Source organism: Orbicella franksi, chromosome 10, assembly GCF_964199315.1.
Source record: "Orbicella franksi chromosome 10, jaOrbFran1.1, whole genome shotgun sequence".
Taxonomy (NCBI): domain Eukaryota; kingdom Metazoa; phylum Cnidaria; class Anthozoa; order Scleractinia; family Merulinidae; genus Orbicella; species Orbicella franksi.
Genome location: NC_138154.1, coordinates 6,807,064 through 6,816,780, shown reverse-complemented (window position 1 = coordinate 6,816,780; position 9,717 = coordinate 6,807,064). Strand labels below are relative to the sequence as shown.

Below are 9,717 nucleotides of genomic sequence, written 5' to 3'. Positions count from 1 at the left end.
ATGCTTTTTCAAGGACTATTCAAGGCCCATGCAAACCATGAACATGTTCTTTCTTCAAAGCATATTGGCCACCTTCAGTTTTCTCCAAGCAGAAATTGGGAGAGGTGTTGACTGCCTCTTCAATTGTCATGTTTCTTTCCGTGTAGGGACACTTTGCTTCCAAAACAGAATCTTCATCCACTGGGCTGTCAGGGGAGGCACCAATAATTCCAGAAGCATCCAGCCATATTCCAGTTTCCAGGACAGTCTTTCCAGTTAACCTTGTAAATGCTCTGAGACCTTCTGTTTCATTGTTTACCCCCCACTGTACTGCCTTAACTCAGGACAAATCATACTCCCCAAGGAGTCATTTCAGAAGGGATGAAGTGACTCTTTTTGCCTGCAAAACAGAGCCAAAATTGCTTGCAGTCAGTCTTCCTCTTCTTGCAAGATGCCAGGTTGGGTTGTCTTGCTGGCCCACAGTCATTTCACTGACTAAGACGATATCCCTTTCATCGACCTTGGCTTTACGCACCAAGCAATCCAGCTGTTGTTGGGACCCTCTGCTTTGAAGAAACTGGTCTGAATAAATAATTTCTTCAATTGTTGGAATGGGCAGTTTGGCTTCGGGTGCTGGTTCAGGGCTCATAAGCCAGCACAGACCAGTGAATCTACCATACTCTTTCAAGTCTTCATAGAGTGCAGACTGATCTAATGTATCAGGAATTCTAGAGATCGCCACATACTTCTTTGGCAGGGGAAACATTTCTTCGACTGCCAGCAGTGACAGGGAGCTGTTTGACTTCCTCTTCCTCCATTGGCACTCAATGTCCGTGCAGCTGAGGTTGTGAATGCTGTGGATAAAAAGTGCAGCCACATGGCTGCATTTGAATTTACCCCTTGGACATTCACACTCCGTGGATTTTATGTCAAATTGCTCATTTAGGTATATCTAAAAGGGTTCAGATGAGAAGTGCAACATAAGAAAACTAAGTCAACGTAACTTCTCTGATAGACAATCGTAGCTTTACAATTTTCGGACGAAAAAGGCCTACACGCTTTAATTGTTTCAAGGAGCCGTAGAAGTTGAAATAAATATAAACTAACACTGAATTGTGAAATTTAAGGAGAAAACAAGAGGATGTGTGCTGAATATCTACAAATATTACTTCGGCAACTGTTTAAAAATGATTGCTCTACTCACCATGATTTTGTAGACCTTTTTTTTCATGCTTGCATGGACCTCTCCGCGTAGAACACCCTGTTGGTAACTGAATGGCTCAATATGATCCGATTTATGATTTTCTCCCCGCTCAATGGATTTTTTTTCTTCAAAGAAGAAAGAGATCAACGAAGCGATTGAAAGCAACGCCATTTTTCTCGCTGAGCGCGTTTGTTCAAAACAGAAAATTCTGCTTCCATGACAATGTGACGTCAAAGCTTTAGAGCTCTATTGTCACCAGTTCTCCTGGACAGCGAGTGACGATTGGATGCAGTGGAGCTCTTCTTGAAGGAACCGGGTTTTTCCTCTTCTGGGAAGGCAAACAGTTCCAGCACCATTCCTCTATATTCAGTGACATGGACGGCCAGAAAAACCTCTCTTTGACCCTAGCAGAAGTCATGGCTGTTCCGAAATGACTCAGCTTGTCGTACATCATTTGAAGGGCCCTTGATGTAAGATTTTGCGGGATAACTATTTGCTCTGAGCCAGGATCGTCACTGCAACTATGTCTGAAAATGCAATCCTTCCCCACACTCAGTTTAGGCAACTCCTTATAAAAGAACTTAAGCTCCATATCATCCACATTCTCTGGAGGGGTCGCTTTAGACGCCAGTAGGAACTTGATTTTGGAAAGAGTTGGGCAACTGTCCTGTTGCCTTCTGACAAAGTCAAGGGACCATGCTTTCTGTGTGTCAGCCTTTACTCCTTGGACTCTACTTAAGGCATCTGCAACTGTATTCTTACTTCCTGCAATGTGGTGAACTCTGCATTGGAACTCCCTAAACTTGTTGACCCATCTCCACAACCGTCCACTGTGTTCCTTGGTTTGGGTAAGAAGCCACTTTAAAGACTTTTGGTCAGTGAACAAGTCAAACTCACGTCCAAGTGTATGAGAGTTTTGACCGACCCCCACCCCCGTAGTTTGTGACATTCAATTGTGTGACCAAGTATGGTAGTGAGCACGTGTAGTAACTTTCTCAGAAACTGGAGACGAAGCAGCGAGTTGAACTGTGAGCATACTGTGAGTTTAGAGAGAGTTTTAGCTGCGAAATAAACCTGAAAACTAGTGAATACTGTGTACCGTTGATAAACGGCTCACTTTTTGGTGCCGGGACCAGGATCGCACTGTGGAGGTACATCGAGAACTGCGAAAATATCGGTGGAATCAAAAGTGAGAGAATCAAAACAAGAAGCGACCGTGAGTCAAAGCAAACACGAGCGACGCTGAAGCAGAAGCCAGCGAAGACGAACAACGTCTCATTAGAGAGATTGAGAAAGAAATAAACAAGCTGAAATACTTCTTGGAGGAGACAGGTGAACTGATTGAACTCAGGGACTTTGCTGAGATTGATATCGCCAACAAATGAGCTGAGAAAGTTATCGCAAAACTATTGGATCTTATTTTACAGACAGAAGAGTTGAAAATTGAGCGAGGAGTGACATCTCGTTCTGTGAGACAGTGGAAGAAAGACACCAAATCCAAATATGCAGCGTTAGTTATCGACAAGGAGAGGCTTGGAAAGTGTCTTAGTGAAAAAGAAGAGGAAATTGAGCGGCGGAAAGAAGATTTGAAATGGGAACAACAGATGGAAGACAAGCGGTGACTTTGCGAGCGCCGTGAAAGACAACAGAACCACGAGCGTGAGTTATGGAAGGAAAAGCTCAAAGCAGAATTGCGGGTAGCAGAGAAGAAATTAGAAATGGAGAAAACCGCCATTTCCAGCACAACTTAACTGCTGAAACTTAAGATGACACCGTTCAAAGGTACTGCTGGCGACTGGGTGAGATTTGAAAACATGTTCCTAACTCAAGTTGATGCCAAGTCAATTTCTGATGAAGAGAAATTCGGCTATCTGCTAGAATCTGTCGGGCCGAAGGCGAGAGACTGAATTGCAAACTTGAAACCTGGGCGTATTGGTTATAAGACGGCGTGGGAACGACTTAAAAAGGAGTTCAGTCAAACTAAAGTTGTCATCAATGCACACATGGACAAAATAATCAATCTACCTCTGGTCGAAGGAACGAATTATTTCAAAATACAAGAGTTTTACGAGAGGCTGAGCAAAAACTATGACACTCTCCAACCACTTGAAGAAGCTGAGAAATTACAAGGGTTTGCAATGAATACGATCAACAAATTGCCACATGTCAAACCGGACCTAGTACGAGTTGATGAGAATTGGGAGGAATGGTCGATGGAACATTTAATTGACGCTTTGCAGAAGTGGCTAAAGAGAAATCACATGGAAAACAGCAAATGCGAGAAACATCTCGTCACACAGAAGCCAGGAGATAATCGGTCACCTTATTGCCTTTTCTGCCGAAAGCATGATCACTGGAGTGGAAACTGCACCGTGGTATCAGGGTTGATGAACAGAAAGAAGTTCTTTGTGGATCACAATTTATGCTTTAACTGTGGGCGTGCAAATCACAGAGCAGACCAGTGCCAGAGGTGCGGGTGCCTGAAGTGCAAATACAAACATCATCCAAGCATATGCGACAGAGAGGGGAGAGAAAGCAGCAGTGTGAATGGGGTTCTGCTGACTGGCTACACTAATTATGCAGAGGAGAGAGTACTACCCACCATAATTCCCGTGAACATGAAAGGACAGGTTCTCTGGGCCTACCTGGACACAGGATCTCTACGCAATTTCATCTCTCGTGAGGCAGTCAAGATGTTAAAGTTGAAGCCAACTCATCATGAGACCCGTGAGATCTTGATGGTCAATGGAACCAAAGTCCACTCCATGCCAATCTTTGACACCCACTTTGAATTGCTGGACGGAAAATCATGTGAAGAAATTGAATTCACTGGCTCAAAGTTAGTGGAATTTACCACAGTGAGAAGGCCAGACATGAACCAGCTGAAACTGAAGTACTCGCATACACGAGACAAGAGGTTCTACATGACATCTTCAGGAGAACACCAGATACATCTCATTCTCGGAGATAGCATTTACAGCAGAATAAGGACGGAGAGAGTGTTCAAAGGGAAGCCAGGAGACCCCCTAGTGGAAGAGACAACGTTTGGTTGGGTGGTTTATGGTGGAGATGGATATGGGAGTGGCAGCACCTGCATGTACTTGAGAGAAGTTAACGACTATGAGAAACTTTACAGTTTGGATGTATTGGGGATTGAGGATCAGGGTGAGAATGATCAGCTGGATGTTCTACATGACTTCAAGGAGAGTATGGAGAAAAGAGAGGATAGAAGGTATGAGGTCAGTTTTCCATGGATTCCTGGAACAATGTTATCGAACACAAATGAGACACTTAGCAGAAAGCGTCTTGAGAATGTGGAGAGAAAATTGTTGAGAAATGAGAAATTGAGAGAATAATATGGTGGCATTGTTGAAGAGCAGCTCAAAGAAGGCGTAATAGAAGAAGCTCCTCAGAATCCAACCGGTGAAAGAGTATTCTACATGCCACATAAACCAATTGTAAAGCAAAGTGCAGTTACCACGAAGCTTCGCATGGTGTCTGACGCGAGTGTTAAACCACACCCATTGGCCAACAGCATCAATGACTGCTTTACTGGGCCCCCATTACAGCCACTCCTCTGGGACATAATGGTCAGAGCACGCATGTCCACAAATCTACTTCTGGGTGATATTCAGAAGGCGTTTCTGCAGATAAGTGTTAAAGAGGAAGATAGAGATTCATTCAGATTCCTGTTCAATGTCAAGGGAGAGGAGAAGCATCTAAGATTTACACGTGTACCCTTTGGAGTTGAAGCGAGCCCCTTCTTATTGGGAGCCACTCTGCAGCATCACTTTCAACAGCAAGGGCCAGAGTTCTCAGAAACCGTGAGTGCACTCAAGGAGAACACTTATGTTGACAATCTAATGCAAACGGGAGAAGATAATGAGAAGCTTGTGAGGTTCAAAGAAGAGAGCACTATCATACTCGAGTCAGCTAAGTTTCTAGTTCACAAGTGGGAATCGAACGTTAAATGTCTTGAGAGTGAAGGCATGCCAAACCCTAGCAAGATTCTAGGACATACATGGAACAAAGAAGATGATACACTGGAGCTGCCTGCAAAGCCTTTCCCACACGAACAGCCAGTGACTAAGCGAACTATCCTCAGTTATCTAGGAACTGTGTATGACCCACTCGGGATAATCTCGCCCACTATGGGTGAAGGAAAACACATCTACCGCAAAACCTGTGATGAAAAGAAGGGCTGGAATGCAGAAGTTTCTACTCATTTGAAGAACCAATGGCTCAAGTGGACAAAGCAGCTTAAAGATGTCAGAATTCCTAGTAGTGTTGCTACCTCAATAGGAGAGATGGAAGCAGCCATTTACATATTTTTGCAGATGCAAGCATTCTAGCATGCTGTGCTTTGGCGGTTCCGGTCGTGGAGCACGGGACAGGCGTGGCTAAAGGGCTGCTGACATCAAAATCACGAATCTCAAAGAGAAACACTTCAATAGCTAGACTGGAACTTGTGAGCGGTCATATGGCAGCGAATATGGCAAAGAACCTTGGCACTGCTCTTCAGTGGTGGCCCATCAGATCTACCACCATTTGGATGGACAGCATGGTGGCGTTGTATTGGATAACCAATCCTGGCAAAGGGTGGAAGGTGTTTGTGGCCAATAGAGTGAAGAAGATAGCAGAAACCACCGGTCCAATCAACATCACTTGGAAGTACTCCCCATCCGAAATGAATCTAGCAGACCTTGGAAGTAGAGGGGCGACCATTGCAAAGATGGAGAGAGGAAACTGGTTTGCTGGTGCAGATTGGCTGTTGGATGAGAGACAGTGGCCACAGCAGCCAAGGCTGAACAACAGCAAAGAGACAGATGAGGAGTTCAAGGCCAACCAAGAGGCAGTTCCTCGCACAGATGAGTGCAAGTTGGATGAGTGGGATGCATTGCTCGAGAGAAGTACCTACTGGCGGACATTGAGAGTAACAGCATGGGTTCTGAGGTTCGTCGGCAACTGCAAGGCGAGAAGAAACAAGTTAAAGAAAACAGCAGGGCCGTTAGTAACCGAGGAAATCACGACTGCGAGAAACTCCTGGGTAAAGTGAGTTCAGAAAGCAGACGAAGCTTGTCTACAATCCCCGGGATGGAAGTTGGTCAGAGATGAACATACAGGTGTTCTCAAGTGTGAAGGCAGAATTAAAGGATACAGGCCAACATACCTTCCTAGAGGACCATTTGCTGAGAAGCTTATTGTTCACACACACAATCAGGTCATGCATCTTGGAACTGCAAACACAATGGCAAGTGTGAGAGAGAACTGGTGGATACTGAAGTTGAGAGCCAAAGTTAAGAAAGTTATCAAGAAGTGCAATGTTTGCAAAGTATTCTCCAACAGACCATATGGAGTGCCGTTGACAAGTGCCTTGCCAGAATACAGAACAGAGGGGAGCAGACCATTCAAAGTGACCGGAGTAGACTTTGCTGGACCTTTTAGTTATAAGGTTGGAAAAAAGGAACAAGGAAAGTGCTACCTTATTATTTTCACATGTGCAAGCTCCAGAGCAATCCATTTAGAAGTAACAAGGACCCAAACAGCAGACAAATTCAAGCAGAAACTCAATGCATTTATCTCACGTCGAACAAGACCTCGCATCATCATCTCAGACAATGCGAGAGTATTCAAGACTACAGCAGATTGGATCAAAACTATCAGGAAAAGTGAGAAGCTACAGGATTATCTAGCATGTGAGAACATTCATTGGCAGTTTAACCTTGCCAAATTGCCCTGGTGGGGAGGATTCTATGAGAGATTGATCAAGGAGATCAAGAAGGCGATGCACAAGACCTTAGGACGGTCACATCTTTCCTATGAAGCATTTGAATCAGTCATCATGGATGTTGAAAGAAATCTTAACAATCGACCCCTGACGTATGTTGAAACAGAGGGAGGAGAGGAAGTGCTGATGCCGAATGTGATCCTGTGGGGGCGAGATGCATATCCAGTAGAGGACATTAAAAATTCTGAAGCAGAGAAGCTGACGAAGATGAGCAAGCGATTGGAAGATGCCAAAGCCCATGTGTGGAAACACTGGAAGAGAGAGTATGTCCACAGCCTAATGGAAAGCCACAGGCTTAACAAGGAAACAGGAACCACACCTAAAGTGGGAGAAATTGTACTTATTGTTCGAGATGAGAAGAATCACGGTGAATGGAAAAAAGGAAAGGTGGTGTGTCTTGTACAAGGTAAGGACGGAGTTGTGAGAGGTGTGACGTTGTTCCGTAAAGGACACACCATTGAGCGACCACTTCAGTTAGTCTGCCCTTTACAAATCCGAGCAGTGGAAAATACTGATGAGCCTCAGGAAGGGAGGAGACAACAAGCTGACTTAAGAAGCCAGAGACCAAGAAGAACTGCAGCTCAGAGGGCTACCAAGAGAATTGCAGAACAGATGCATGCAGAGGAGGATTGATAAACTGGACTGTCGTCAAGCAAACCGGACTGTTGTTGATAAACCGCACTGTCACTAAGTATACGGAACTGTTGTGAAGCAAATTGAACTGTCTTTAGAGTAATATGATTGTAAAAATTGAGCTACAATTTTTAGGGGAGTTGTGTACGAGAGTTTTGACGGACCCCCACCCCCGTAGTTTGAGACATTCAATTGTGTGACCAAATATGGTAGTGAGCACATGTAGTGACTTTCTCAGAAACTGGAGAGACGAAGCAGCGAGTTGAACTGTGAGCATACTGTGAGTTTAGAGAGAGTTTTAGCTGCGAAATAAACCTGAACACTAGTGAGTACTGTGTACCGTTGATAAATGGCTCACAAGTAAATATGGTCGATAGGCTTTTGGAGCCTCAATTACTGCAAGGCATTCCTTTTCCGTAGTTGAATAATTGCATTCAGCCTTGTTAAGTTTCCGCCCTCCAAAAGCCACCGGTCTTCTACCCCCACTGACATCAGACTGCTCTAGGACAAAACCAACTGCTTTCTCAGTTGCATCACAAGAAACCATGAAACGCCCCAGTCTATCTGGAAGTTTCAAAGTCACTGAAGCGTACAGAATTTCCTTAAGCTGTTTGAAAGCACTTTCACAGTGAGATGTCCATACAAATTCCGGTTTGTTCAGGAGTTCATTAAGTGGAACTGCAATGCGTGCGAAACCTTTCACAAACCGTCTCCAAAATGTACAAACTCCCAGGAACCAGCGAAGTTCTGCTTCATCTTGAGGGGTCTTCCAGTGTCAGATTATATCCAACTTCTCTGGTTGTGGCCAAATACCATCTTTATCAATAACATGACCAAGGAACTTGACAGACCTTGTGGCAAACTGGCACTTCTTTCCAGATAACTTAAACCCAAACTTCCTGATAGTTTGCAATAACCTCTCAACACCTCTTAAATGTTCCTCAAACTAGAATGGAAACAAATCACATCATCCAAGTAGGCCATAACATCTTCAGTGTCCAACACTTGAAGCATGTCCTCAATTACTGCCTGGAACATTCCTGGTGCTCCTGCGAGACTGAACGGTAAGCGACAATACTGAAACAATCCAAAGGGTGAAACAAAAGCAGTCTTGTACCTGTCCTCAGGAGCCACCTCAATCTGATGGTAGCCAGAGACCATGTCAATTGTAGCAAAAAACTTGGCATCAGCTAGCCACTCCAGTGTTTCAGTCATGTTAGGAAGAGGATAACTGTCTACCCTTGTAGCTTCATTTAATTTCCTGTAATCGACAGATATTCTCAGATCCCCCGAAGGTTTCCTCACAATGACCAGGGGACTAGCCCATTCTGAGGTGGATTTCTCAATAATCCCATCTTCCAACATAGCTTTCAAATCTGACTTGACTCCTTTTTTGTATGCAAAAGGGACTCTATGAAGCTGCTGTTTAACTGGAGTAGCACCTGCTTTCAGGGGGATGTGATGCTGCACCCCTTTGGAATATTCCCCAACGTCACGTCTACCCTTTGAAAAAACATCACCATAACAAAGCAGTAAATTTTCAAGTTGTTCTTTCTGAACACCATTAGGTCGCTGTCTGTCAAGTCAATGCCAAGTTCCTCCAAATTTCCATTAGGCAAGTCACTTTTGACATATGACACAGTTGGGCAATCAGTTCCTGAAGAACGGTTCAAAGGTTCTGAACAGTCATCTATGTCAGAAAGAATCCCAACTTTCTGGTTCTTGAACATCATCACACTCTTATCAGACAAATTAACAGCTTTCACCCAAAACCCTCCATTCTTGTCACCATCGACAACAGTTTTCAACAACAACACCCCACCAGGGGCTCTTGTGGACTCAAACAGCCCAGTTCTGCTGTCTCCATCCTTAGTCCACATAGGAATCAGGACCTGATATCTTGCAGGCAATTCTACTGTGCACCTGGCCACTACGGGAGAATAGTTCTCAACCAAAACATTACTGCATTTGCGATGATCAACTGGGGGTATTTTCCAATCATCTAACCACAGGGCACCACCTCAAATCCCCCAAGAACTCCTGTGATGACCCTCAATGAAATCTGCTCCTAGCACAGAGTCCCTGAGGTTATTGACTACGAGAAATTTCCACT

General features: G+C 44.4%; 3 protein-coding genes across 3 annotated transcripts in view; 2 read left to right on the top strand and 1 right to left on the bottom strand.

Moving 5' to 3' along the window:
• The window catches only part of LOC145500860 (uncharacterized), a 4,733-nt gene extending 3,379 nt beyond the window's left edge, over positions 1-1,354 (bottom strand). The window contains 2 exon segments of the mRNA XM_081480396.1: positions 44-931; positions 1,184-1,354. Coding sequence (XP_081336522.1) covers positions 44-931; positions 1,184-1,354 — 1,059 coding nt within the window.
• A 1,832-nt stretch (positions 1,355-3,186) lies between these two features.
• LOC145501547 (uncharacterized) lies at positions 3,187-5,535 on the top strand. Its single transcript, XM_081481004.1, has 2 exons — positions 3,187-4,422; positions 4,564-5,535. The coding sequence occupies exons 1-2, from the start codon at positions 3,187-3,189 to the stop codon at positions 5,533-5,535; spliced, it is 2,208 nt and encodes a 735-aa protein (XP_081337130.1).
• An 896-nt stretch (positions 5,536-6,431) lies between these two features.
• LOC145501546 (uncharacterized) lies at positions 6,432-7,604 on the top strand. The gene has a single exon (XM_081481003.1). The coding sequence runs from the start codon at positions 6,432-6,434 to the stop codon at positions 7,602-7,604; it is 1,173 nt and encodes a 390-aa protein (XP_081337129.1).
• The last annotated feature ends 2,113 nt before the right edge of the window (positions 7,605-9,717 follow it).

Excerpts from the sequence above, each read along its gene's own strand:
- LOC145501547 (XM_081481004.1), top strand. The coding sequence starts at position 3,187 with ATGGACAAAATAATCAATCTACCTCTGGTCGAAGGAACGAATTATTTC. Across the intron at positions 4,423-4,563 it reads GAGAGGATAGAAGGTATGAG|CTCAAAGAAGGCGTAATAGA; the intron begins GTCAGTTTTCCA and ends GTTGAAGAGCAG.
- LOC145501546 (XM_081481003.1), top strand. The coding sequence starts at position 6,432 with ATGGCAAGTGTGAGAGAGAACTGGTGGATACTGAAGTTGAGAGCCAAA.